Below are 26,840 nucleotides of genomic sequence, written 5' to 3' on the forward strand. Positions count from 1 at the left end.
AAATCGCTCTTGATCTTTGAATCGTATCCATAAAATTTCTCCTCTCCACGCGAATCGTTGCTACAAGTAGGATAGAAAGCGGATAATGTGGGCTCATCTTTATGCTGAAGGGGATCGCCTGTGCAGCCTCGGCGTAGGCCGCAACTCGGACGGCCGGCTTGAAGTGTTTGGTATTTCTAACGACGGCCGAGTCTGGCACACATGGCAAACCGCACCAAGCGGAGGCTGGAACGGCAGTTGGGTTCAGCTACACTCGTCCACAGACCGGATGATCCAGCTGAAAGCGGCATCGAACCAGGATGGGCGCCTTGAAGTATTCTGCATTTCGTCCGACGGCCGAGTCTGGCACACTTGGCAAGTTGCGCCAAGCGGGGACTGGCACAACGGCTGGGTTGAGCTGAGCACAGAGCATATTCGTCTGCGCAATCTCGACGTGGGCCTCAACCATCACGGCCGGCTAGAAGTGCTCGGGACCTCGGAGGACGACCGGGTTTGGCATATCTGGCAAGTGGCCCCCAATGGAGGTTGGAATGGGCATTGGATGGAGAGATACACGTCCGCAGACCGCCTGCGCCGACTGCGGATAGCGGTGAACCAGGACGGCCGCCTTGAGGTATTTGGCATTTCGCCTGACGGTCGCATTTGGCACACCTGGCAGGTTGCGCCGGGCGAAGGGTGGAATGGCAGCTGGGTAGAGTTCTACACGGAGAGCGACCGCATGCGCGATCTAGATGTGGGGAGCAATCTGGATGGTCGGTTGGAGGTGTTGGGGACTTCGGAAGACAACCGAGTGTGGCACACTTGGCAGGTGGCGCCCAATGGGGGATGGAATGGAAGTTGGGTGGAGCGCTACTCATCTGTCGACCGCATGCGCCAGCTGCGAGTGGCCACGAACCAGAATGGTCGGCTGGAGGTGTTCGGCATTTCGGAAGACGACCAGGTTTGGCACACTTGGCAAGTCTTGCCCGGAGGAGCTTGGAAAGGACGCTGGCTCAAACTTTACAGCGAGGGGGATCGGTTGCGTCAGCTCGAGGTGGGCCGCCATCAGGACGGGCGGCTTGAGGTCTTCGGCACTTCGGCGAACCAGCAGGTGTGGCATACATGGCAGGTCGCTCAGGGCCGATGGAGAAGGCCGGACGCCGAGGTCGGCCGGTTCGATCTGCAGGAAAATGTGCTCGGCATGGCCGGCGTGCATCTCGCGATGCTCCACACCGGCAAGGTGCTCTTCTTCTCGTACGATCCCAGAAAGGAGAACAACCTGAATCGAGGCTACTGGCAAATCTGGGACCCCGCGCGCGGCCCATCGCCGCTCCAGGTCCACCCCCGCAATATCTTCTGCGCAGGCCACTGCTTCCTCGCGGACGGCCGGCTTCTCGTCTCGGGCGGGCAATCCTACAACTATCCTCCGTTCTTGGGGCGCGGCGCCGATCACGACGTGCATGTGTTCGACCCGACCACCCTCACTTGGACCCGTCACAAGGACATGAAAAAGGCGCGATGGTACCCCACATGCGTGACCCTGCCCACCGGCGACGGGCTCATGGTGGGCGGCCACGCCTCTCGCTTTGTGCCGCCCAACCGGATCAACAAAGACTACGAGGTGTTCCGCTGGCGAACCAACGAGCAATCCCCGCCCGGCCCCTTCGACCCCGGCCACATGGATGATTACCCGTTTCTGTGCGTGTTGCCGGATGGGACTTCACGAGGGACTCTGTTTGCCTTTTGCCGCACCGAGGCGCGCCTCTTCTCCCTCGAGCACAACACCTGGAGCAAATCCTTTCCGACCGCCTCTCCCCACCGGCGCACCTACAATACCCAAGGCTCCTTTGTGCTGCTGCCCCTGCATCCTGACCAGCCGGAAAGGGTTCGCGTCATGGTGATCGGCGGCGGGGGGGACGACCACAAGGCCACCAACACCGCCGAAATCTTCGAGTTCAACGCCGCCCATCCGAGCCAGAGCGCGTGGCGAGCACCGGCGGGAGGGAATATGGAGTTCCGGCGCTTCATGTCCGATGCCGTGCTTCTGCCGGATGGGACCGTGCTCGTTGTCAATGGGTCAGGGGAGGGCGCGGCGGACCACTCGAGCCAGCCCGTCATGTCCGCGGAGCTCTTCGACCCGCGCGACGAGAGCTGGCACACCATGGCGGCCCTCAACCGACAGCGCCAATACCATTCGGGAGCGCTCCTGCTGCCCGATGCTCGGGTCGTCGTGAGCGGGCACACGGAGCACTGGAATCCGGGCCACGAGGTGGAGGAGACCTCGCTCGACCTCTACAGCCCGCCGTATCTATTCAGGGGCACAAGGCCCGCCATCATGCACGCTCCGAGCGAGATGACCTATGGGGCGCGGTATGACCTTCGCGTTTCAGAGGATGCTCTCTCCGCAGTGCTGATCCGAGCTAGCTCCACAACGCACACCAACAACATGGACCAGCGATACGTCGGCCTTGCCGTTCTCCGCGACGGAGAGCGGTTTGCTATCACCGCACCGGCAGACAGCACGATTGCGCCGCCCGGCTTCTACATGCTCTTTGTCCTGAACCAGGAGCGAGTGCCCTCCGTGGCCACTTGGGTCCACCTTACCTAGTAAGGATGCAGGGCCGGACGTGGCGGTGCCACTCTTTTTTTTTTCATAGTTGCCCCATTTTCAGATTGCTGCAGAATTACACATGCTGTAGATTATATAATCGCCCTTTTTGAAAAGACAGCTCTGTGCTACCTTTACCCCCCTGCCACTGTTGTCATTCTATGTGCATATTAGGAGTAGCAATGTTAGTTTAATAAAGATCATCCTCAGTAGCGGTTTGGTGTGCGAATTCCTCCCCTATCTGCTGCTAGGGTGACGTCCGCTTCAGGCTTCATTGCCAAGCGCTTGGCTGACGTTTCCGTTTCCTGCATGCGCTGGCGTGAGATCCACCGAAAACAAACAACGGTGATCGGTCGATGTGTGGCGCGCGGCGATTAGAAGAGATGACATAACCCATGCTCTTACGAAGACCCTCCCTGTTTTGGTAGCATGCCGCGTCTACGTCGGGGAAGTGCTCTCCCACGAAGCTCGGCCCCGCGGGCGCTTGTTTGCTTTTGCAATCGTGCATGCGTCCTCTGCAATGGCCCGAAGGCCTGCGAAAATGGAAGGGAGGCACGCGTCCACGTGGGGCGACTGCTGAGTAAAGCGGGCACAGGTTGTTGGCCGCGTTTCATGACACAAGGATTCACAATAATCAAGGTGACAGTCCCTCATCTTGCCCCACGACAAGGCCGATCGAGCCTGACGTGACCTCATATTGGTCGGACCTCTGCAGCGCTCTGTCCGCTATGCCTTGTTCCAATTTACTTTCCGTTGTGATCGGCGAGCTCTTGCCTTATTTCCGAAGATGCGCGCTTTCCTTTGCATTAGCGATTCCGAGCCTTGGTTTGATTCGCCTCCATATATTGCCAATTCCTGCTCCTTCTTCTTTCTCGCTCATTTCTCCCCCCTTGCTCATCCCCATCTCCCCCTCCGCTCTTTCCCGCCCCTCCATCTATCGCCCATTGCCACGCTCATTGTCGGTACACCCCGCACCTTCATTGATAATGCGTAATTCACAGCGCGCCGAATTCCCCCTCCTGCCAGCTGCCCCCACCGTCGTCGAGCCGCCGTCTCCTCCTCCGCAATCCCCATTCGCCCGCTCGGTAACGGGAGGTTTCGCCTCTGCTGCCGAAAAGAAGCGCCGCTTCTTTCGTCTTCCCAAGCTCATAACCTCCCGAAAATCGCTGCTCTCCCTCTACTCCCCGAACGCACGCGACCCCCTCACACCTCCTCCGACCACGCCTCCCCTCACCTCCCCTCCTCCGCGCTCAAGCTCCCTGAAGGATTGGGATGCCCCGGCCTCCCCTCCCCTTCCCCCTCTTCCTCTGCAGCAACAGCACCACTATCACCATTGCCATCACTACTACCACTGCTTTCACTACTACTATCGCCCCTGCTACTGCGGCAGACCTAGAGGATATGGAGAGGGTCGCTCACGGATGCACGCGCCCATGTCGCTCTATCCCGCCTCCCAGCCCCGTTCTCCTACCCCGAACTATGCAATTCCCCATCCTCCGCGATCTCCGCTCTCCGTCAAATCCCTCAACGTATTCACAAGTCCTGCTCGCGCCAAGGCAATGAGATCGACGGTGTCGCTGCCCCCTCCGCGCCCGACCAACGAGCGGCGGCACTCTACACCCAACCCGCAGAAGCCAGAGAAGCACAGCGAGGCGACCAAGTGTGTGGCGCGGGTAACGAGTGGCAAAACCCTCGATTTTGACGAGATGCTCCACTATCGCTCGGACACCATTAAAATGTCGTTAACGCCAAGACTCGCCAGCGAGGCAGAAAAATCACTCCTTTCCGACTGAGATCCCTTTCCCATATTATGGCTTTTCTTCCCACTTTTCTGTACATATCACTACTACTACCTGGCTTATATTAATAATCTTAATGCATCGGTGCTAACCCAGAGTTTAATAAAAAGGAGCAGTGACACGCTCGAGTTTTCATTTTTATTCAAGATACTTCACATGCAAAATACCCGACAAGAGTACATATCGAAGAAAGGAAAAAAAAAAAACCATTGCTTTTCCCCCCCCTTTCTAGCCGTAAGCTAGGGCAATTCATTCGTACCCGTTTGTATGGTGTATGGATTCTCTTCGGAACCCTTCCAAAATGACCCGGCCTTTGCTTTCTCGGAGTGCGGCTCTGCACTTCTCCACCCCCTCGAGGAAGTCCTTCGCCTCACCGGCCACCACAAGCACCGCACTCGCGTTCATCAGCACGAAATCCAGCACGGGACCCGTGTACTCGCCAGCGAGGATCTGTTCTAATAGCCGAGCGTTCTCCTCAGGCAATCCACCCCGAACCTTCTCCAGCGGATGGACCGGCAGCCCAAAGTCTCTTGTTGGGTGGACCCGGAATTCGGTGATCTCACCGTCCGCCTCGAGGCTCCACACGTGAGTCTCGCCCGCAATGCTAATCTCGTCTAGGCCCTCTGCCCCACATACTACAAGCGCGCGTTCTGTCCCCACGCATTTAAGTGCCTCTACCATCAGCCGTCCAATTTCCGGCGAATAGACCCCAACCACCATACGCCGGGGACGGACTGGGTTGCTCATGGGGCCCAACAGATTGAAAATGGTAGGAACCCCCATTTCACGGCGGGGGACCGCCACGTGGCGCATGGCGGGATGATAGGTTTGTGAGAAAAGGAAGCAGTAATGGTGTTCCTGGAGGATCCGCGATACCTCCGTGGGCTTAATGTTGGCGACTTGGCAGCCGCATTTCTCGAGGAGATCGGCCGCCCCTGATTTGGATGAGGATGCACGGTTTCCGTGCTATAATAATTAAAGAAACGCAGAGGAGATGGGGATGAGGGCGATGGGGGAGGCAGAGCTAGAATGGGCAGTGAGTATCACCTTAGCTACATAGCATCCGGCGGCGGCTGCAACAATCCCTGCCGCCGTCGAGCAGTTGAAAGTGTCTTGTCCGTCTCCGCCGGTCCCTACGATGTCCACCACCGATTTACTAAGCATCTCGTCCAGCGGGACTTGGAGAGCATGGTCTCGCATTACATTGGCGCAGGTGGCCACGATTTCTGGGTTGTGGTCGAGCTTGTGCAGTTTCAGTGCGGTGAGGAAGGTCGCGATTTGGGCTGGGCTTGCATTCCCCTCCATGATCTCTGTCATTGCAGCAAAGGAGTTTTGCGGTGTAAAGGAATCGGGCTCTTGGACAAGAGTTTTGAGGATGCGTCGAATGTTAGAGGATGTCATGGTGTCTGATTCAGGGACAGAGGGATTATGAGAAGCAGGAGGATAGGGGAGGGGGGTATTGTGGAGAAGAACAAAACTGGCAAGCTCTATTTGAGTATAGGTGTTAAATAAATCGAGTCAAAATGAAATAAGAATATTCTAATATAAAGGATCCTAGCGATTGGCCGGTAAGCCACATGTAGCCTCCGAACTTCCTTTGCTTTTATCCAGGCCGAACCCTTTCCAACCTCCTCTGGCCTATTCCAGCAGTCCTCTCGGTGGTTCACGCTGAGCGCAGCGGCTGCCGAAGAGGAGCCTCACAAATACTCCTCTCATTATAGCGCGACCGCGGCCTCTCTCCGGCCAAGAGACCTTCGTTGCGTCACCGCCCATGGGGGCGAGGATTAGATTGAGTTCAAGAGTCCGTTTCTCGGGACCAATCCTTTTTGGTCATTTCTTCATCCATCATGATCTATCCTCCGGGCCAGAATCCACGGCGGGATCCCCCTGGGCTCGCAAAATAAAGTTTCCTTGCCAGGCATTGAGATGAGGCAGCGTAACACAGCAAACGTCAGCCTAAGATAATCCAGATAGTCCATGCATGATCGCTCAAGTCCCGAGATTCGCCCAGTGTTAAGGCTACCGAAATATGGATGCCGTTTTTATGGGCCATCATTTCTCTCTCCATTGCTTTGCGCCCTCCAGCCACTTTATTCAATTAAACAAAGGCGATTTAAAGACGAACCGGCCTAAGGGGGCCCAAGCATCTGATGGATTAGAAAAGGCTAATCAAGTTGACTCTGACTATCAGCTGTTCCATCGCAGTGGAGTTATTTCGTTGTTAAGAGAACGCCCAGAGCGACCTTTGCGCTCGAGTGTCTCGATTCTAGCACCTGCAACACACTGTGGGACCAGGGGAGACACCGAGGGAGGGGGTGGGAGGATAGGCCGGCGAGTAGCGGATACAGGTGGGATAAACGGTAGCAAAGGCGTCGTTATTGCCCTGGTATCTATTTGTGGGATTCGGCACTGAGAATAACTTCGATTTTTCAGATAATACCGAAGGGTGTGCCAATATCGATTGGGCGTCGCAAGTGAGAATAAATTTCCCGCGTCTTCGCTCGCCTTGTGTTTTTCCTTCGCTCCTTTTCCTCGCTTTCCCCTTAAAACGAGCACACTAGCTTCGCAATGTCATCTTTTCGCGTCTCCACTATCCAAACTAGCCCCTTCGCCGGCCAGAAGCCGGGAACCAGCGGGCTGCGCAAACGCGTCAAGGAATTCCAGAAAGAGCACTACACCCAGAATTTCATTCAGGCTATTTTCGATTCGATTCCGGCACGCGGCGCCACCCTAGTCGTCGGCGGCGATGGGCGCTACTACTCTAGGGAGGTTGCGCAGTTTATCATTCGAATGGCCGCTGCCAATGGGGTAGATATCCATGGGTTGGGTGGATATAGCTTTCTGTTTTTCATTGCTTTGTCATTGCATGGTTAGGTATCCAAGTTGATTATCGGCAAAGACACCATTCTCTCCACGCCTGCAGCCTCCAACATCATTCGAAAGCGCAATGCCACCGGCGGCATTCTTCTCACTGCCTCGCATAACCCCGGCGGTCCTGATGCCGACTTTGGTATCAAATACAACGTTTCAAATGGCGGCCCGGCCCCCGAGAACATCACTGATAAGATTTATGAGCGAACCACGAATATTACCCAGTACCACGAAGCCGATCTGCCCGAGGTCAATCTTTCTCAGGTGGGCATCCAGAATTTCGGAGACTTCCAGGTCGAGGTGATCGATTCCGTCGCGGACTACGTTGCCCTAATGAAGGAAATATTCGACTTTGAAAAAATCAAAGGTTTTTTCAGCACACACCCCAACTTCAGCGTGCTGTTTGATGGTCTTCATGGCGTCACCGGCCCGTACGGCCAACGCATTTTCGTGCAGGAGCTGGGCCTCTCCTCGTCCAGCGTGCAAAACTGCGTACCCCTTCCCGATTTCGGAGGCGGCCACCCCGACCCCAACCTCACCTATGCCCACGACCTGGTGGAGCGCGTTGAACGCGAAAGCATTTCATTCGGAGCCGCCTCCGACGGTGATGGCGACAGGAACATGATCATCGGAAAGGGCGCTTTCGTCAATCCATCCGACTCAGTGGCGGTAATCGCCGACCATGCCGAGTCCATCCCGTACTTTAAACGGACCGGGGTCAAGGGCTTGGCAAGGAGCATGCCCACAAGCACCTCGTTAGATCACGTGGCGAAGCGCAAGGGCGTCGAGGTCTTCGAGGTTCCTACCGGTAACTATAACTCTTCAAAACTCTGCCCTTGTAACCTACTAAATGGTCCTCGCTCACTCTTAAGGATGGAAGTTCTTTGGCAATCTGATGGATGCTGGCCGTCTCTCCATTTGTGGCGAGGAATCATTCGGCACCGGTTCGGACCATATTCGCGAGAAGGACGGCCTGTGGGCCATCCTTGCGTGGCTGAACATCCTCGCCGAGGAGTCCTCACGTCAGCAGAAACTGGTCGGTATCAACGACATTCTCAAGGCGCACTATGACCGCTACGGCCGCAACTATTTCTCGCGATATGATTACGAAGAGGTCGACGCCGACGGTGCCAACAAGATGGTCGAGCGCCTCAGGGAGCTCATCGCGAGCCGCGAGTTTGCCGGCCAGCGATTCGGTGGGTTCGAGGTCAAGGAGGCCGACGATTTCGAGTACCGAGATCCCATCGATGGCAGTCTGAGCAAGAAGCAGGGCGTGCGGGTCGTGTTCACCGACGGCTCCCGGTTTGTGGTGCGCCTCTCTGGGACCGGCTCTGCCGGCGCCACCATCCGGTTGTACGTGGAGAAGTACGAGACCGACAAGGCCAAACTCACGGAAAAGCCCCAGGAGGCCCTGAGGCCGTTGATCGAGGCCGCCCTCGAAATTTGTCGGTTGAAGGAGTACACGGGTCGCGATGAGCCCACCGTGATCACATAAGTGCAAGAAGACGAGGGGAGGAGGAAGGAGAGAAGGAAGGGAGAGAAATGTTGTGAATATGTTTAATAGCCGTCAGTTTCTTTCTTTCTTTTTTTGTTTTGCATCGGGATCTCTTTTGTCACTTCTTATTCCATTTAATTTCATCCTATTTACTAAAGAGAAAATTGTTTGGTACGTATGGATATACGTATATCTCCCATTAATAGTAGTTTTTATTGTAGTGCACCTTGGCTAAACGACAAATGTCTTTTCACCACCAGTATTGGTCCATTCTCGCATCCTTCGCAAGTACGCTTCTCCTCTAATAAATACCGGTCCGTCAACCACCAAGAAAAAGCTTTTAACAGTCTTGACTTTCCGAGTAATACTTTCTGGGATCAACATGCATATCACAACGCTGTTGATCTTGACCTAAAAACTTGCTGGAATAGCCACAAGCTCCGAAAGTTGACGATTATTTTGTATTAACTTTGTTTAAGGCCATTCCCTCTACGTCGGCTCAGGTAGAAATAACCTTTGGCAAAGCAGTTGGAAATGCCAAATTTGAGCTGCAAGTACATGAGGGTGGAGGCTCGTATTGGACAAGATGTTCTGCTCGAATGCTCACGTCCTCAACGTCGGAAAAGGATGTCATTAGCGAGCTGCCCTGTTGCAAAAATAGCTGGATTACGTTTCAATACAACACAAGTTATGGATTCTTTTAAAGTATGTGGGATTCAAGTAGGAGATATAAAGGTTTAAATACAGGTGGATCGATATACAATAAAAATGTCTGGCCTAGAATACTAAGTTATTACCAGTTATCATAGTTTTTCATTGTTAATTTTTTTTCCTCAAGATTTCTTGTGTCACCTAATAATATATTCTTATTTATCCACTTTGTGTGAATTCACTCGAATGCTCGCCTATTTCAACAATATATATTCGGGCTTCAACTTCGCGTAGGGAATCCTTTTTTATTTCGTAATAATATTGGTATAGAAGCTCGAATACTAATTGGAACCTATATTTCTGATTACACTATGGGCTGGAAATTCATTTAGGATTTAATACTCCACGACTTCCTCTTCATTATCATCGGCGTCTGCAGCAACTTCTTCGTAATCTTTCTCGAGCGCAGCCAAGTCCTCACGCGCTTCAGAGAATTCGCCTTCTTCCATACCCTCACCGACATACCAGTGCACGAAGGCACGCTTAGCATACATAAGATCAAATTTATGGTCCAAGCGAGCCCAGGCCTCAACAATAGCAGTCGTGTTCGAAAGCAAGCAGACGGCGCGATCCACCGGGGCGAGATCTCCTTCAGGAACGCAGAAAGGTTTTTGGGTATTGATACCAAGCTTGAATCCAGTAGGACACCAATCCACGAAAGAGATGGTGCGCTTAGTCTTAAGGTTCGCGATGATCTTATTCGCTTCCTTGGGCGCAACATCACCTCGGTACAAGAGACAGCAGGCCATGTATTTGCCCTGGCGAGGATCACATATCACCATCTGATTCCCCGGCTCGAAACACGCAGTAGTGATTTCTGAAACAGAAAGCACTTCGTGATACGCTCTCTCAATTCCGATGATAGGAGCGTAGGTGACGAGAGGGAAATGGATACGAGGATAGGGCACAAGGTTGGTCTGGAATTCAGTCAAATCAACATTGAGAGATCCTTTAAAACGCAGCGACGCAGTGATCGACGAAACCACTTGAGCGATCAGGCGGTTAAGATTCGTATAGGTAGGGCGCTCGATGCCAAGGTTCCTACGGCAAATATTATAAATGGCCTCGTTATCGACCATGAAGGAGCAGTCCGAATGCTCAAGAGTAGCGTGGGTTGTCAAAATGGAGTTGTATGGCTCCACCACAGCGGTGGCAAAGTGCGGGGCAGGATAAACGCAGAACTCGAGTTTCGACTTCTTTCCATAATCAACAGAGAGGCGCTCAAGTAGAAGCGCACCGAGGCCAGAGCCAGTGCCACCGCCGAAAGAGTGGAAAACAAGGAACCCTTGAAGTCCAGAACAGTTGTCTGCAAGTTTACGGATACGATCCAATACTGAATCCACAATCTCCTTGCCAATGGTATAATGACCACGAGCGTAGTTGTTAGCAGCATCCTCTTTACCCGTAATAAGTTGTTCGGGATGGAAGAGTTGCCGGTAGGTGCCAGTGCGCACTTCATCGATCACAGTAGGTTCTAGATCAACGAACACAGTACGTGGAACGTGTTTGCCAGAACTAGTCTCAGAGAAGAAGGTTGTGAAGGACTTATCATCATTGCTAGGCGTATTTATATCAACTATGCCATCAGGTTTGATGCTCTGTGATCATTTAAAGAATGAGCCAAATTTAACAAAATGGTTTCAACACATGACATATTGAAATGATGGCAATATTAAATATTGTCTATATAGAGAAACTTACGTGCTCCAAGCAGTAGAGCTCCCAGCAAGCATTACCAATCTGAACTCCAGCCTGACCAACGCTATATTGATAGGTAGGATAGCAATCATTAATAAATGAAGTACAATATATGGTCATTAAAACGTTGTCATTAGAAACGACGCGTTCATATAATCGTTACAAACGTACTCACTGAACAGAAATAATTTCCCGCGGCATATCTGAATTTAGTTTTCGTGAGAAACAGTAGAAGAGAAATTAAAATTAAACGCAGATAGAAAATATAATAATGCAGCAGAAAGGGGGTTTTATTCAAGATGTCCGAGTTAGGGAGAACATCCTGAAAATAAAATGGAATAAAGTAATGGATTTTTCCCCAAAATTAGAACGTGCTAAATACCTTTCTCGCCAATATATTATCAGAAAATTTCATTTAAGCAAAATCGCTAGCATTACATTGCTTAAGAGAATTGTTTTATTTGATACACTTTGGTCATACGCATTATAGACGCAGGTTCGCACTCTATTACGAAAAAAACGCGTGAAGTTACTTTAGATTTATCACATTTTGAAGCGGATCGTATTCGAAATTTCAACATTATCGCGCATATTGACCAAGGAAAGGGTACGCTGGCTGATAGGTATGATGTTTCAAGCATTATTATTCTATTCGCATTTTTGTCCGATGAATTTACATATTAAAAATAGACTATTAGAGTTAACTGGGACTATTACTTCCATGATTATTAACCCACCTTTACAAATATATAAAAAAACCACTTTATCTAATAGCAACAGTTTGAGGAGAAAAAAAAAGAAAATGGATAAAAATGTAGGAAGACAATCGTTGAAAAGAAAAGGCGTCATGAAAGGTAACACCGCTCTATTTCAGAATAAAAATAGATTCATAGAGGAAAAAAAGAGTAAAACACACATATATATGTGCATATATATATGATTCGAAATATGTTATTTGCAGAATAGGGGGAAAAGATTAAAGAAAAAAGAAAAGAGAGAAAAAAATAAGCAAAAATTAGTGCCATCCGAGCGACACGGCCGCGTTACTCAACCCTGCCTCTTCTATTGTTTGACCAACCTGGTTGATGAGCTGTTGCCGATTGAAGACCAGTTCAAACGGAGTGACATCCGCCTGCGGCACTTCGGCCTTAATGAACTCGAAGATGGCCCGCACGGGATCTTGCTTACTGAAACGCCGGATGATACGGGACCCGTCTGGCAGGCGGAATTGGATTCGTGTGCTTGTGGCAGGGTCGGTGGGCTCGTCCCGCTTGACCGGTTTGATGGCGTCAAACACGTTATCCTCCATGTCCTCAGCCTCAACCTCCATCGCATCCCTCGACTCCCTGGCTGAAGAGCCCGACTCATACCCCCCTGAGCTCTCCGCTAGCGACGCCGCTAATGCTGCGTTGATCTGCTCCTCCTCCGTCATTTCGGACACATCTTTGACAGGCGTCACGGTGTCTCTCGCGCGACCCTTTTGCTTCGATTTTGATCCGCCGACCAAGCTGTGTGAATCCAGGAAATCGGCAATAGCGATGAGAAATTCCTCCGGGGTCATCCCCACGTTCCATTTCTTGACCAGCTCGCCCGTCCGGGGATCCAAGATGGTGATATACGGATACGAGGTGGTGGGGTAGAACGAGAGAAACTTTCGGCCTTCGGGGGTCGTTGATCCAAACTAAAGCGGTGGGAAATGAGGTTTAGTCGATAAATACATTCTCCTATTTTAGGAGCTTCCCCATAGGTACCTGTAAGAAGAGAAAATGCTCCCGAATGATATCCTTCACCGTCTCATTGCTCCAGAGGTCGCGGTTGAGTACCTGACATGTAAAATCGGTGAGATCCTGCACGTTCACCAGGAGCCACTTGCCCTCTTGTTTTGCCACATCCCGCGTCTGCTCAAAGCCCGTTTTTGCCATGATGTCAAAAGGGGGCCGGAAAAGGCGCGCTAGCCGATTGTATTTATCCTCCTCTGCATTGTCTGAAGCGGAACAATGAATAGAGAGTAGAATGGGGAATTAACTCGAGTTGCACTTTACCTGCACCACTACCAAATGCATCGAAGCTCATCGACTCGTCCTGATCGAATATCCTGTTCGGCCCTATTGGTCTTACCCCCATCCCCGGTGTGATCATGACCCCTTGTCTTCCAAATCCGAAGCTCTCACCACTAGATTCGGCAAAATCCATCATAGGATCGCCCGTCAGAACCTCTCTCCGGGGGGCAATGGGAGCCCTAACGCCTCCATTCTCCCGCAGTTCTTGCGCGCGCATAGAAGATTCCTTCCTCCGTGCTTCGCGCCTGCTCGCCTCCTCTTGTTCAATTGCTTCAAGGCGGCGGGCCATGGCCTCATCGGATTCAAATTCCACCACTTCTTCACTAAAATCGTAATCCCCAACGTTGGTAGGAGGGGGGATATTTGGGCGTGGGGGAGGGGAGACTTCACGGACGGAATCGTCATCGTCTATAATTGTGTGTGAAGCTGTAGCGGATGTTGAGGTTGTGTGGGATGCTTGGGGTTGCAGTGATGCTCCCCCATTCTCCATATAAAAGTTAATGGCCTGATCGAGTTGTCCATCGGTAATCTGTGATTAAGATAAAACATTTAGGAAAAAAAGGCCCTCTATAATGCTAGGAAATGGGACGCCAGTTACCGCCAGATACTCTGACGCTCTGTCAGGTTCAGAGCCAGTGATGGCGCAAAAATTGGCGATTAAATCTGGATCGATCTGTGATGCTGCAGAACTCATTATAGCGATTGAATTTTACTAATTGCTTAAGTAGCCAAGAAAACACAATAAGGAAGAAAAAAAGGGTGGTGGTTTTTTTGTGAACGGTGGCCAGAACGTGTTTTGCGTGCGTAAGATCATCGAGACGCCTTTTTTCGTCAGCATAGGTCTGACAGTCACAAGATGGTTTATTTTTTAAATTTTAGATTCTTTTTTTCATTTTCAACTGTTCGACACCGCGTCACACAGCCGATTTAACTCCTCGTTCAGAAGCTCCAGCGACAGGCGCCAGCTGTGCACACATCTCCCAATAGCAGATCTTTCCTCAGCGCTCTTCTCCACGCCCACCCTCTCAAGGACCGTGTCATTAAATCCGCTCGACTTCACTTCCTTAAGAAGCCTAGCGAGATTCCCAAGAGCTTGCTTAAGCACAGACGCAAGCTCAGAGTAGAGGTGTTCTACATGCGGTAAAAGGGTTTTCCCAGGAGCCTTTTTGGTTTTCGCAGATCCGCTGTTAATCGCCTGGCCTAATACAATTGCGTATGTACACATCTCCCACAGGACGGAGTATCGATGGAAGCCTTTCCATGTCAAAGTCAACACAGTATCATCGGGACTGCTTTCTAGAGCGACAGCTGTGGTGGCGACACCTTGTTAGCCTCGAAGGTGCGAGAAATTACGGGGAACAAGCGTGCTCCTTACCTTTCACTGCTAGGATGGCCTTTTCTATGAACACCGCGGGGTCCGTTTCATCTCTGATCGCGCTCTCGAGCTTCATGACCATATCAAACAACTTTTGCTCGGCGGTAGTAAGCTAAAAACGTGAAAAAGAACACCCATGCTTTTAATAAATATAAAATAAAGACCACGGAGGATATGGCTAACCTCGGCACCCTCTCGCATCTTTTCCATTGCCTCTACAACCTTGGAAGTATCTTCTCCCTTGGCTGCGCTGCTTATCAGAGCAAGAAGCGCAGCGTAGATTCTGAAGCTTTCTAATGTGAGGTGGGGACCTGGTCTAGTCGCTGATTCCGCGGGCAGTGTCTCTTTTTCCCCATTAGCAAAATCCAGCATGACCTCGTAGTCCCTGTTATCTTCTCTCGCGTTACAGAACTCCTCCCCCCATTCAACTCCCTCAAGGTCCAATCCCTTGAAATAATCCATTGCCATCTTTATGCTGAACGCACGTTGCATCCCCCCCATTCTTGTTGTCGTGAGTTTGTTGATGCCTCGCTGAAGCGAGTCGTCGAGCTTTCGACGGAATGCAATGAACTCCTCGATTTTCGAGTAAGTGCCATTCTTATACGCGAGCACAAGCATATCGGGCGTTTCCGAATTGTTGCTGGAGTATATCTGCGCGGCATTGGCAAACGTATGCTGCATGTGGTCGAATTGCCCTAGAGACATAGCATGCTCCGTTGCGAAATGCCTATCAAAACAAGATACCCATTGGATGAATAGAAACGATTTGGAAACATGTCTTCGCATCCCATTTGAAGATTGGCAAGAGAACAGGGGCTCCACTTACAACAAGGTATCCAACTGAACCTGCTTGATATCCATAGTTTCATAAATAGACAAGGCCCTTTGATAAACACCTAATAGGCAGAAGTATGAATCAAGTGTCCAAGACTGCTTTTCAACCTTTCCCATAAAAAAGTACCTATGATTTGATATAACCGAATAAGTAACAGCTTGAACTGGAAATTGTGCTTGCTTTTCTGGAGCGCCGCTTCCAACCAGAAGATTGCGCGGAAGAGATGGCGTATATTAGCTAAAATAGAGGGCACGTTTGAAATTGATCTCAGGATCCAGCTTTTGAATAGAGGGCAAAAAAAAAATCACCATTATCTTTGTGATAAGCATCCACCAGCAGATGACTAGCCAATATCACAAATTCGTCACCGTATTGCCGCTCTGTCTCCTCAAGGTTCTTGCCAAGTGGCAAAGCACTGTTGTAAGCTTTCCACAGATTGTCGGCCAAATCCGAAAGTTCCTGCACGCTCAGTTTGGATTGTTGTCCCAAAAATCGTTCCAACTTGGCAAAGTTGATATGGCGCTGCACCGCCTTGGCATTGGTTGTAAGAGGGGGCAGCTTGCTGCGGAGCATATCCAAAAGCTCGGAGATTTCTTGTTCGGAAAAGCACTTGACATAGGGCTGCAGATCCTCAAAGCAGCAAGTTTTGCTGCTAAATCGTTCAAAATAGGAGGCGACTAAAGGCACGGTGCTTGCAAGAGCATCTATAAACAAACATCCATGAGATGTACTAGAAAACAAATAGTTGCGTGGCTTGGATTTCCATATTTTACCTTGCTTTCTTTCTTTAATAATCCGACATTCTAACTCTATCTCTGCCAGAAATACACCCCTTTTTACGTCTTGCCCCTGAGAAATCAATTGCTGCTGCAATGAGCTCAAAAATTTGCGTGCGTCGGCTATACTCTTGTCATAGATAAGGGAGCTGGTAAAAGCGAGAGACTAATTATAACAATGATATAATAACCCACTATAATTCACATACCCATTCTCAAGTTCGATTTCTTGATCCAGCAGCTTGAATAATGAATCAAGATAAAACTGGAAATACTGCCACTCATCAGGGCTAATCACGAAAAGCAGTTAGTTTAAACCTATTTGTAATAATGATAAGAAAAGCACGTACTTGATCTTCAAAAGATTCGTCCGAACGACGGAGTTTACGGTTGGCCATTTGTTGCAGTTTGCCAGCAACTCCAAGCGCATCCACTGAATCTCCGGGTCATTCTTACATATCTCACTAAACTCATTCTCAATCACAGCTAGTGCATCGGCGTGTTTATTTTGCGCAATCAAAACGTTGAGGTAGAGCTGCACCTCTATTATAAAAGTGAGCATGCAGTAGGTTGAAGCGAAAGGGAGTTGCAAACCATTACCTTCAGCAGTCCTAATTCGTTTCTCTTGGGCCGCTTTGGCGATCATTCTTTCGGCTAAAGGATAAAATATGTTTGGCTGACCTGCCGGAACTTGTTTGGCCTAATTTCGTAAAAACGCGTCAACACTTTACTATTAAGCTCAGGTATGGGGTATGGCAGCGTACTTGTAATATTAAACTCATAATTGCCCAGAAGAGATACTTGTTTGACTTGAAATTCTTATGATTCTTTAGTGCAGCCTAATCGTAATGGAGTGTATTAGTAAAGTCGCTACCCAACACAGAAAAGTTTAGGAATCACCTGCTGTTGACCCTTAAAATCATTCTTTCGGACCATGGCCATAAACCACATATTACAGAACTCTTCATTGTTGGGCTGCTGCCTTGCTGCGGCTTCGTACATTGCAATGACTTCATCGTCTATAGATGCGAGAATGAGTAAATTCTAGCAAAGAGGGGAGCATAAAATTGAAAAACATCATACGTTTTCCCATCGAAGCGTACACATGTGTAGTAGCCTGCAATACAGACTCATCGGCAGGTTCTGCTTTTCGCACTTCATCGCACAACGCAAGTGCTTCTTCTTCCTTGTTGCTGCGCTCTAGTGCAACTGCTTTTAAAGCCTTTTCAATGAGAAAATAGTAAAACTATTGGCCTCGAGTAATCTTATTGAAGTCGAAAAAGTATGTCTCACCTTTAATATCAGTGCATTGGGCTGCTTCTTCAGCATCTTATTGCACAGCTGAAGTGCAAGCTTATTGTTACCACTATCAACTGCATCTATACATTGGTGAAAGCAATAAAGAAAGTACACGTTAATGCAAGAAAATGGCTATATCAAATTCTATTGTATCTGTTTATCAATCGGAAATATACCATACAATGGCCTTAATTTACGCTCACTCACTTCAGTACTCGACATTGCACTTGTTATATGCTCTTCCCGAGTTTTCTTCCAGAATCGATACAATTTAAAACAATTTGAGGACTGCTCTTTCCGCAGTAATTCAATTAAGAAATTTGAAAATATGGTTCAATTTATTCTTCATAAAACTGCAAATGGAATAATACGCATATAATGAAATGACTAAAAGTTATATACAATAAAGAGCAAACCCAAATGAATTGAAATTAGAGCACTTTTATCTAGAAGAACAATAATATTAAATCATATACTCTCTTTTATAATAAGTTCTCTCATGTTACTAATGATGGTGGCAGTACCGAGTCGGTCAGACTCTAGTAATTTTTTTTTTTTGAGCTTCAAGCGCCCGTTGATGCAGCGGTTCAGCTTGATCATATTTTCCCTGGCATTTGTAGAGAGCAGCTAGATTGTTAAGAGTAGTTATTGTATCAGGATGATCAAGACCCAATATATTTTCAACGACCGCCAGTGCTCGTTGATAAAAAAGTTCAGCTTGATCATATTTGTTTTGACTTGAGTATAGTGCGGCTAGGTTGTTAAGAACGGCTGCAGTATCATGGTGCTTGGATCCCAAACATTTCTCCACATTTTTTAGCGCTCTTTGATACAAAGGCTCAGCCAGCTCATATTTACCCTGATGTGTATAAAGCGCAGCTAGATTGTTAAGCGTGCATGCAGTTTCAGGATGTTCGGATCCTAATTTCTTTTCTCGAATTGAGAGTGCTCTTTGATAAAGCGATTCGGCCTGCTCTTGCTTGCCCTGTTTTTCATAAAGTGTAGCCAAGTTGCAAAGTGTACTTGCGGTATCTGGATGCTCTGGTCCCAATGCTTTCTCGACAATCACCAGCGCTCGTTGACGTAGAGATTCGGCGCGCTCATACTTGCCCTGATCCGAATAGAGCGCAGCTAGGTTATATAGAGTGGTAGCGGTAGAAGAGTGCTCTGGTCCAAGCACCCTCTCAACAATTGCCAGCGCTCGTTGATACAACGACTCTGCCTTCTCAAGTTTGCCCTGAATACTGTAGAGGTGAGCTAGGCTGTCAAGGACAGTGGCAATAGAAGGGTGTTCTGATCCTAACTCTCTCTCCACAAATGTTAGCGCTTGTTGATGCAGCAACTCAGCCAGATCATATTTGCCCTTAATTCGGTAGAGTACAGCTAGATTGTTGAGAGTGATGGCGGTATCAGAATGCTCGGATCTCAGCCCATTCTGGAGGATTCTCAGTGACCGTCGAAACAGCATTTCAGCCTCCTCATATTTACCCTGATTTACATATAGCGCAGCTAAATTATTAAGTGTGGTTGCAGTATCGTGGTGCGCTTCCCCCATCTCTTTCTCAATAATTTCTAGAGCATTTCGATGTAGCAATTCGGCCTGTTCGTATTTACCTTGACTTGAGTAAAACGCGGCTAGATTGTCAAGCGCGGTAGCAGTAGAAGGATGCCCAGGTCCCAATACTTTCTTTCGGATTGTCAGCGCCCTTTGATATAGTGTCTCGACCTGATCATATTTGTCTTGACTTGAATAGAGCATAGCTAGATTTTCAAGTACGGTAGCAGTAGTAGGATGCTCTGGTCCTAATTTTTCCTCAACTGTTGCTAAGGCATGTTGATAAAACGATTCGGCCTGTTTATATTTTCCCTGACTTGAGTAAAGTGTTGTCAGATTATCAAGTGTAGTTGCCGTATAAGAATCTTCTGGCCCCAACATCTTCTCAAAAATTGACAGTGCTCGTTCGTACAGCAATCTGGCTTGTTCAGATTTGCCCTGACTTTTGTAAACTAAAGCTAGATTGTTTAGGGTGGCTGCAGTATTGGGATGTTCAGATCCCAAAGTTTTCTCAACAATTGCAAGCGCTTGATGATACACCGATTCAGCTTGCTCATACTTATCTGACCTCTCATAGAGTGCAGCTAAGCAATTAAGTGTACATGCAGTATCAGGATGCTCGAATTCTAACTTCTCTCGGATTGACAGTGACTTTCGATACAATATTTCTGCCTCTTTATATTTATTTTGCATGGCGTATATATACCCTAGGGAATAATGCGAAAAAGCTGTATTAGAGTGCTCGCTTCCATACAGCGAGGTACATATTTTAAGTGAGAACTTTGCGAGTTTTTCAATATCAATTATTATCCCATTGATTGTTAAATATTTTAAGGCGAGAGCTGTCACATTGTATAAGGCATCTGATATAATTGAGCATGGATTCATGTCACCAAGCAACGCAACAAAATATCGGATATGCGCAATATAAGGTTGTATAATGGAATGAGCAACTGGATCATATAATTCGTATAACTCAGCGCTCAAAGTCTCACGTTCAAGCGCGTGTGCTATTTCCTTGGCCCAATCTACTTTATCTTCTATATTTATAGCATCGTAGATAACCTTCTGAACAAGTCTGTGAATCCGCACACTAGCAAATAATTTTTTTATGCCGTCTTCATCTAACAGAGTAGATATCAAGGAAACAAAGGAGAAGTTGATTAGAACTGATATCGCAGATTGCACTGCAGTTCTCGCGTCAGAAGCTTTCACCTCGAACTCTGTTGAAGCCTGCGGACTCGACTCAGCTTTGAAAATAGAATAACAGTGCTCAAAGAGACGCGTAGGAATTTCATCCGAGTGAAGAAAGGCACATGCCTCCAGTACTCTTACTGAAATCGGATTTTTCTTATTGAGTTGTTCAAGTGAAATAGCCCAGACCGTTTCAATTGTGTGTCTATAAGTGTTTGCGCTATCCTCATCATGATACGAATAAATTTCTTTTCGTTGTTTTTTGAACTTCACGAGATAGCCTTTAAAAGTATAGCGAGTTGTCTTCATATAAGCACGAGCAAGATCAATCGCAAGCGGCATACAATCAAGCTCAACAACTACTTTATGAGCATAGTGATACTGGATGCTTTGTGGATCCATTGTTTCTAACTCTTCTTGTAACAGTAGAGACATGGCCTCTTCTTCTGTCATCTTGCCTATTTCTATTATTTTTCCTCTCCGAGAAGATATATGCTCTCGTGTAGTTATGAGAATATGACCTCCTTTACTAGGCAATATGTCAAATATATTCTCAGACACTTTCTCTCCCACATTATCCAATAAGAGCAGCCAGTTAGTGTTAGCTTCTAACCAACTTCGAACCCATTTGAAGACTGTGTCTTCTGCGTTTTTCTCCTTTAATAAAGCAGGGTCAATGCCAAGATTGATGGCCAGCTTTCGCAACGAATCAAATGTTATTGTCCAGTTTTCGGCATTTAGCCAGAAAACGAACTCATATTCTTTGTTGTGGTAATAGCAGTATCGTAGCATCAATTGCGTTTTACCCATCCCACCAAGACCCTTGAGCACCACAATTTTGCGTCGGTGTGGTGAACTAGCCTCGCCGAGCAACTCCGATAGTTTATTGAAAATCTCTGGCCGCTCAATGAAAGTATTATTTTCATCCGGGACACCAAAGAATGTTTGATCCACCTTGTGCTTTGGATAGGGGGCCAATAGCCCGGACCCTACCAGCCAAAATGGAAGACTTTTATTAGACGTTTATACTTCATATTCATATGTACGTCTTCATTTACCTGCTCCATAAATATATGTGACATTTCCGGAGTTAATGGATGCCCTATTCGAAGCGTTTATATATCCAGCAGTATTAGCGGTTTGCGAAAACATTGCTTTATGATCAAACAACTTGAGAATATCTTGAGAATATCTTACGAATGTTATAATTCGGTTGTTAATTACAATTGTCGCAAAGAATTTTTCAAGCTTTTAAATAGAAGCACTTAAGCACATGGTTTATACTAATCTTATGCCCAACCTTAAGTAAAAACTCTACACATTTACCTTATTCGAAGTTTGAAAATAATGACAGTGCCCAATGACCTTACCCTATCAAGTTAATATTTCTTATTCCAAGGTACTGAATTTATATTATACTTCACTGCCCCTCTCTTCAAGTTCACATTTCCTCTTACGAAACTTTGATGTGTGCATCCAATTCCCTTGAGAATACGTGAGAGTATGTTTACACATGAAAGAAAAATCTCCAGTGGACCTTATATTTTGTAGCACTAAAATGTAAAAAAAGCATATATTTGAGAACACATTAAAATACACAAAGAGGCTTTGCTGGGAATAATATATATCAGAATATTTATATCATTCTCAGAGATCGGATTTAAATTATATGCAATCATGCGAAAGAGATGGATATCATGGATATTTGCGATAATAAATACGACGTATAAGCTTTTCTATCTCGCTAAACACGACCAGTATCCCGCAGCAAATCACAATTTTAGCCCATGCAAAGCCGGGGAGCGGGTTCATTTCGAGCCATTCCGCCCAAGGAGGAATGAGATTGCCCATGATTAGGAGTGCGAACGATAATATAAGAGCATAGATCATCCAAACATTACTAAACGGGTTTGTGAGAAAGATGGATTCACGGACCGTGCGAGTTAGAGGTGCAAAAAGGAGCTGTAAGGTTGTCAAGCCCATAAAGGCCTGTAGATATGAGATTTAGATTAACAGGGTGTATAAAACCGAAAAGACATTATGGTTGCATACCAATGATTGAGCGTCCCTTAGCTGAATCCCTTCGACATACAATGCAATTAGGAATAGACCCATCGAGAGTCCTCCCATTAGAAACGCTTTTAGTAGTAAATTTAGAGAGCTACTGAGGGTTAATATTTTGCGCTGTGGATCACGCGGCTTGCGTTGCATGAGATCTATCTCTGCTGGTTCCATAGCAATAGCCATAGCAGGAGGAACATCGGCAATAATGTTGGCTAACAAGTAAAAAAAAAATTAAACTATTATCTAGGTTGCAATGAATCACTTGATCATTACCCCAAAGAATCATAATTGGGGTGAAGGGCGTCGGGAGTCCTGCCACACTCGCCACCAACATGACAATTATCTCAGCGGTATTGCAGCTGAGCAAATATATGATAAATTTCATAATATTATCGAACACTTTACGTCCCTCTTCAACACCTGCAACAATGGTTGTAAAATTATCGTCTGCAAGTACAATATCGGCCGCCTGCTTTGTAACTTCGGTTCCCCCGATACCCATGGCTACACCCACATCAGCTGCTTTTATAGCAGGGGCATCTATGTAGGGAGAAAAATCAGTCAGTATATATGAAAGGGGAAAATTGTTGACTCGTAAACTCGGTGATAATAAGAAATCGAGATGTATGAACAAATACCATTTACACCGTCACCCGTCATAGCTACTACGTCCTTTCGTTTTTTGAGAGCTTGTACAATTTTTAGTTTGTTATCAGGGCTAGCGTAACGAAATCAATTTAGTTAAATAGTGATTATTAGATGTATGTGATAAGAGGATCCTTACCTAACTCGGGCGAACACATTCGGGAAAGGAGTAAGTTCAGCAATTGCGTCATCTGAAAGAACATCGAGCTCCTGTCCACTGATTGCACGGTTCTAAATCGTACCATCAGTTTTCAATTCAACATATTGCTAAAGAAAAAATGAGCTTACCATTCCACGAACATCTTTTTTCATGATCCCAAGTTTGTAAGCAATAGCGGTGGCGGTCACTACGTGATCACCGGTAATCATAACCACATGGATACCCGCTTCTTGACATTTTTTTATTGATTCGGCGACTCCGCTTCTGGGTGGATCGATGAGTCCAATTAGACCAACGAAAGTAAGCTCCTTTTCCGCATAAGGTGGCTCATTCGGGTCTATTTGACCATCGACACGAGGAATGCGTCGATATGCCAACCCAAGCACACGTAGACCTTTCGCAGCCATGACCGAGGCTTGATTGCTCACTAAATGTTCGAAATCATCATCCATTTCAACGGGTTTGGATTCCAGTTGAGTCCTAAGTGTGGTGGGTCTATCATCGGAGGAAGAGGTGCTAGTTGTCGGTAGATAGTTGACACATCTACGTAATAGTTGCTCTGGGGCACCTTTAGCAAGAATTATGTCATGGTCGTATTCAGATGAGCCCTTTTTTTCCTCCTTTTCATCGCCGTTGATTCGCACGAGTACACTCATCACTTTCCTCTCGCTATCAAACGCCCGTTCGCTTAACCGCACAATTCCAAGCTGTCGCCACCACACTTTTGGAAAGCCCGCTTTTTGCGCTGCAACGATAAGCGCAACCTCAGTTGGATCGCCGACCCCCTTCCAATTTTCAGTGCCTTCGGCTGCTTCGATGGAAGAGTTGTTGCAGAGACAAGATACCATTAGAGAAAGGAACAGGGTAGGTGATAACTTGGTGTAGTCGCCGCGAGGCACCACTTCATCCATCCTCTCTCCGATCGAGGGCGTTTCGTCTGCTGTAATATCAGTAGCCAGTGTAGAGAGCTTCTTACTCTCATCAGCCTCTGTGGATTGGGTCGAACTTTCAACTAACGAATCGGATTGGGATGGACGACGCGCTGAGTTCTTATTTACATGAATTATTTCGCCTTTAGTAGGATTCAAAGAAGTGGACTCTGTAAGACTATAAATCGCATCATCAGATGTCCAAATTTCGCTAACGCCCATCTTTCCTTCCGTAAGTGTCCCTGTCTTTAATTTTTTTAATTGGTTAAAATGAATTCAATCGCTTTTACATAAATTAATATATAAAATAATACCTTGTCTGAACATATAAAAGTAACGCTTCCAAGGGTTTCAACTGCGGGGAGAGTTCGGACAATGCATTTTCTAAGTATTTTAAATAGCGTATTAATTGAGTCGACGGTAAAATTTGGGATGTCTGATCTATTTTGGAGCTTATTAACTCAAATTATGCACCTTGCTGCCATTTGCTTTACACCAATTGCCATTGTAACAGTAACAACAGCGACCAGGCCCTCTGGAATAACGGATACTGCCAAACTTTTTACAAAAAATTATTAACTTACTATACCAAAAATAGAATACAAACGGCAGAATGGTGAGTAGATACCTGATTCCAATATTGACCATTTGATTCGTATCCTTTTTGTACAGAACACCTGCTACAACCACAATTACACACAAAAGTATTGCCAATGCAACAAGCCACTTTCCAAGAGTGGCAAGTTTGCGTTGCATAGGAGTCTTTGTTTTTGATTGCGAAGAAATTGCCGCTGAGATTTTCCCGATCTAAAATTCAAGGAAAAAAGATTAATAATTTATAGCACATGCAGCATGTCAATGAAATGGCAGAACCTCAGTATAATTTCCTGTGCGAACCACAATTCCTTTTGCGCGTCCTCGTGCAACTAATGTGGACATAAATCCAATACATTTACAATCACCAAGAGGCAGCTTTCTTGTCTGGAGACGAAGAGAAAAACAAAAATAAGTATATTAAACTAGAAGCTTGATATATGCCAAAATGGGCACTAGGATGACGAACCTGAGCTTTTATTGCCTCTGTATCTTTCTGCACGGGAACACTTTCGCCAGTCAGAACACTTTCAACTACCTCCAGCTGTGAGACCTCGACTAAGCGTAGGTCGGCTGGCACGGCGACTCCCTCTTCGAGAACGACTAAATCACCCGGAACTAATTCAAGAAACGGAACCTCATGCTGCTTCCCATTCCGTATTACGGTTGCCTATGTTAAATGGGTGATTTTGGTATCGATAATAAATGGAAATATTGTCAATCTGTATTACCTTGCCCAATTCAAAATTCCGCAATGCCTCCAGAGCCTTGTTTGCTTTGTACTCTTGCGAAAAACCAATTACCGTGTTCAAGACAACGACTATTAGAAGTACGGCCATTGCTTTCAAATCGCCCTTTGCGCCCGTGACGATACTAAAATTAACATAGGAAAATTAACAAGGAAGTTGGTTACGATATCTCTAATTTAGGGCTTGGAGAAAGGAGCTTACGCGGCAACAATTAATAGTAGCACCATAAAATCTTTAAGCTGGTTCAAGATCATCTTAAAAATGGACGGTTTTGGCGGCTCCGGGAGCTTGTTTGGGCCGTAGTGCTGGCGTAGGGAAGGGATTACTTCATCTGAGAGACCGTTTTCTATATCAGTCCGGAACATCTTGAGCACTCTAGACACATTTCTATCGAAGTAAAGGGCTAATTAAGGCAAGATGCAAATCAGAAAATCCGACGCATAGGAAGCGCAAAGAAATCCAATTTGTAGGTACAAGTGGTACCTTGTGGAGGAAGCAGCACGCCCTTTCCTATGTCAGGCAATTTCGCAGTCTTATCTTTAAATTCCTCCATGACATCTATTGCATCATCAAGCTCGTCCTCTTTGACCAGGTCGCGCCAATCCCACTCAAAATAATCGGAAAACATGCGAAGTAATGCGACTGCAGCCTGCTTTTGTTCCGAAGTCGAGTATGGTTGAAGGCGGCGGTGAATTTTCAGCGCAAACCTGAGGTCGGCAATGTTCTTTTGCGAAACCGCCTGCCGAAATTCCTCGACTAACACACAGGGGAAGAATTAAGTGATCCATTGCAAAATGCAGCCCAGCCAATTTAAATCTTGTTTGAATACCTTCTTGAAAAAATTCTCCAAAGAGCAAAAATGCCTCATCGCCCTCTACCGTAGGGCGCCGTCGTAATAATCCACCATTGTCTTCACCGGTAAAAATTAGTAAAGCCTCACATAACCGTTTCATTAAATCGAAATCGAGATTTGGATGACGGTTTCCTCGCAAACGGTGATCTAACACATATCGCAGGCCAGCGAGCACATCAGAGAGGGAAATACCTTGGTTGTCCTTGATATCAAAGAGATCATGTACTATTTGACGAGAAGATCAATCTTTGAATAAAAGCTTAAAAAATGTCTAGAAATTACCATGGATCTCAATTTGATGCTCGATGGACGCTTTCCCATCCCAACCAGACGACACTTCAATGTTAATGCTTTCGTTCACAGGAGTTGTATTAACATTTATCGTATCAGAGCCTTTTTTCAAATTTGACATTGACTTTTTCAGCGATGTTTGTTTGAAATAATTAAAATTAACGGCACCCTACGATATATTAAAAGCTTTATAGGGGAAAAGCGCTTTTCATACCCAGATTTCCAAATCGGGAAACGATAGCAAAGAATATTCTGAAATTTCATGGAAACTTCTGTGTTTAATACTTCTGATATCATTGT

At 46.9% G+C, this 26,840-nt stretch overlaps 11 protein-coding genes across 11 annotated transcripts; 3 read left to right on the forward strand and 8 right to left on the reverse strand.

Moving 5' to 3' along the window:
• Positions 1 to 85: 85 nt before the first annotated feature.
• Positions 86 to 2,587, forward strand: VTP21DRAFT_9787 (uncharacterized protein; the record flags this gene model as incomplete). The annotated part of the gene is made up of 1 exon (XM_069400771.1): positions 86 to 2,587. The coding sequence occupies one exon, from the start codon at positions 86 to 88 to the stop codon at positions 2,585 to 2,587; it is 2,502 nt and encodes an 833-aa protein (XP_069253513.1).
• Positions 2,588 to 3,025: 438 nt separating this feature from the next.
• VTP21DRAFT_9788 (uncharacterized protein) lies at positions 3,026 to 3,283 on the reverse strand (the record flags this gene model as incomplete). The annotated part of the gene is made up of 1 exon (XM_069400772.1): positions 3,026 to 3,283. One exon carries the CDS (start codon positions 3,281 to 3,283, stop codon positions 3,026 to 3,028), a length of 258 nt encoding a protein of 85 aa, XP_069253514.1.
• Positions 3,284 to 3,315: 32 nt separating this feature from the next.
• VTP21DRAFT_9789 (uncharacterized protein) lies at positions 3,316 to 4,380 on the forward strand (the record flags this gene model as incomplete). The annotated part of the gene is made up of 1 exon (XM_069400773.1): positions 3,316 to 4,380. The coding sequence occupies one exon, from the start codon at positions 3,316 to 3,318 to the stop codon at positions 4,378 to 4,380; it is 1,065 nt and encodes a 354-aa protein (XP_069253515.1).
• Positions 4,381 to 4,635: 255 nt separating this feature from the next.
• VTP21DRAFT_9790 (uncharacterized protein) lies at positions 4,636 to 5,787 on the reverse strand (the record flags this gene model as incomplete). Its single annotated transcript, XM_069400775.1, has 2 exons — positions 4,636 to 5,352; positions 5,434 to 5,787. The coding sequence occupies 2 exons, from the start codon at positions 5,785 to 5,787 to the stop codon at positions 4,636 to 4,638; spliced, it is 1,071 nt and encodes a 356-aa protein (XP_069253516.1).
• A 1,167-nt stretch (positions 5,788 to 6,954) lies between these two features.
• On the forward strand, positions 6,955 to 8,752 carry VTP21DRAFT_9791 (uncharacterized protein; the record flags this gene model as incomplete). The annotated part of the gene is made up of 3 exons (XM_069400776.1): positions 6,955 to 7,194; positions 7,261 to 8,065; positions 8,130 to 8,752. The coding sequence occupies 3 exons, from the start codon at positions 6,955 to 6,957 to the stop codon at positions 8,750 to 8,752; spliced, it is 1,668 nt and encodes a 555-aa protein (XP_069253517.1).
• A 72-nt stretch (positions 8,753 to 8,824) lies between these two features.
• VTP21DRAFT_9792 (uncharacterized protein) lies at positions 8,825 to 9,386 on the reverse strand (the record flags this gene model as incomplete). The annotated part of the gene is made up of 3 exons (XM_069400777.1): positions 8,825 to 8,983; positions 9,065 to 9,163; positions 9,267 to 9,386. 3 exons carry the CDS (start codon positions 9,384 to 9,386, stop codon positions 8,825 to 8,827), a joined length of 378 nt encoding a protein of 125 aa, XP_069253518.1.
• Positions 9,387 to 9,798: 412 nt separating this feature from the next.
• VTP21DRAFT_9793 (uncharacterized protein) lies at positions 9,799 to 11,281 on the reverse strand (the record flags this gene model as incomplete). Its single annotated transcript, XM_069400778.1, has 2 exons — positions 9,799 to 11,061; positions 11,165 to 11,281. The coding sequence occupies 2 exons, from the start codon at positions 11,279 to 11,281 to the stop codon at positions 9,799 to 9,801; spliced, it is 1,380 nt and encodes a 459-aa protein (XP_069253519.1).
• An 895-nt stretch (positions 11,282 to 12,176) lies between these two features.
• On the reverse strand, positions 12,177 to 13,915 carry VTP21DRAFT_9794 (uncharacterized protein; the record flags this gene model as incomplete). Its single annotated transcript, XM_069400779.1, has 4 exons — positions 12,177 to 12,842; positions 12,913 to 13,145; positions 13,204 to 13,750; positions 13,820 to 13,915. The coding sequence occupies 4 exons, from the start codon at positions 13,913 to 13,915 to the stop codon at positions 12,177 to 12,179; spliced, it is 1,542 nt and encodes a 513-aa protein (XP_069253520.1).
• A 201-nt stretch (positions 13,916 to 14,116) lies between these two features.
• On the reverse strand, positions 14,117 to 17,728 carry VTP21DRAFT_9795 (uncharacterized protein; the record flags this gene model as incomplete). The annotated part of the gene is made up of 15 exons (XM_069400780.1): positions 14,117 to 14,529; positions 14,597 to 14,708; positions 14,780 to 15,323; positions 15,423 to 15,492; positions 15,558 to 15,668; positions 15,740 to 16,135; positions 16,205 to 16,356; positions 16,417 to 16,497; positions 16,558 to 16,750; positions 16,808 to 16,907; positions 16,972 to 17,046; positions 17,108 to 17,226; positions 17,291 to 17,429; positions 17,501 to 17,586; positions 17,683 to 17,728. 15 exons carry the CDS (start codon positions 17,726 to 17,728, stop codon positions 14,117 to 14,119), a joined length of 2,637 nt encoding a protein of 878 aa, XP_069253521.1.
• Positions 17,729 to 18,038: 310 nt separating this feature from the next.
• On the reverse strand, positions 18,039 to 21,407 carry VTP21DRAFT_9796 (uncharacterized protein; the record flags this gene model as incomplete). Its single annotated transcript, XM_069400781.1, has 2 exons — positions 18,039 to 21,244; positions 21,314 to 21,407. 2 exons carry the CDS (start codon positions 21,405 to 21,407, stop codon positions 18,039 to 18,041), a joined length of 3,300 nt encoding a protein of 1,099 aa, XP_069253522.1.
• Positions 21,408 to 21,950: 543 nt separating this feature from the next.
• Positions 21,951 to 26,661, reverse strand: VTP21DRAFT_9797 (uncharacterized protein; the record flags this gene model as incomplete). The annotated part of the gene is made up of 16 exons (XM_069400782.1): positions 21,951 to 22,244; positions 22,308 to 22,531; positions 22,593 to 22,859; positions 22,958 to 23,037; positions 23,104 to 23,195; positions 23,253 to 24,299; positions 24,368 to 24,437; positions 24,528 to 24,588; positions 24,638 to 24,860; positions 24,927 to 25,034; positions 25,117 to 25,317; positions 25,379 to 25,520; positions 25,598 to 25,799; positions 25,880 to 26,152; positions 26,226 to 26,474; positions 26,532 to 26,661. 16 exons carry the CDS (start codon positions 26,659 to 26,661, stop codon positions 21,951 to 21,953), a joined length of 3,663 nt encoding a protein of 1,220 aa, XP_069253523.1.
• Positions 26,662 to 26,840: the final 179 nt, after the last annotated feature.

This window comes from Calcarisporiella thermophila (genome assembly GCF_041956535.1).
Source record: "Calcarisporiella thermophila strain CBS 279.70 unplaced genomic scaffold VTP21scaffold_6, whole genome shotgun sequence".
In the NCBI taxonomy this organism is placed as follows: Eukaryota; Fungi; Calcarisporiellomycota; class Calcarisporiellomycetes; order Calcarisporiellales; family Calcarisporiellaceae; genus Calcarisporiella; species Calcarisporiella thermophila.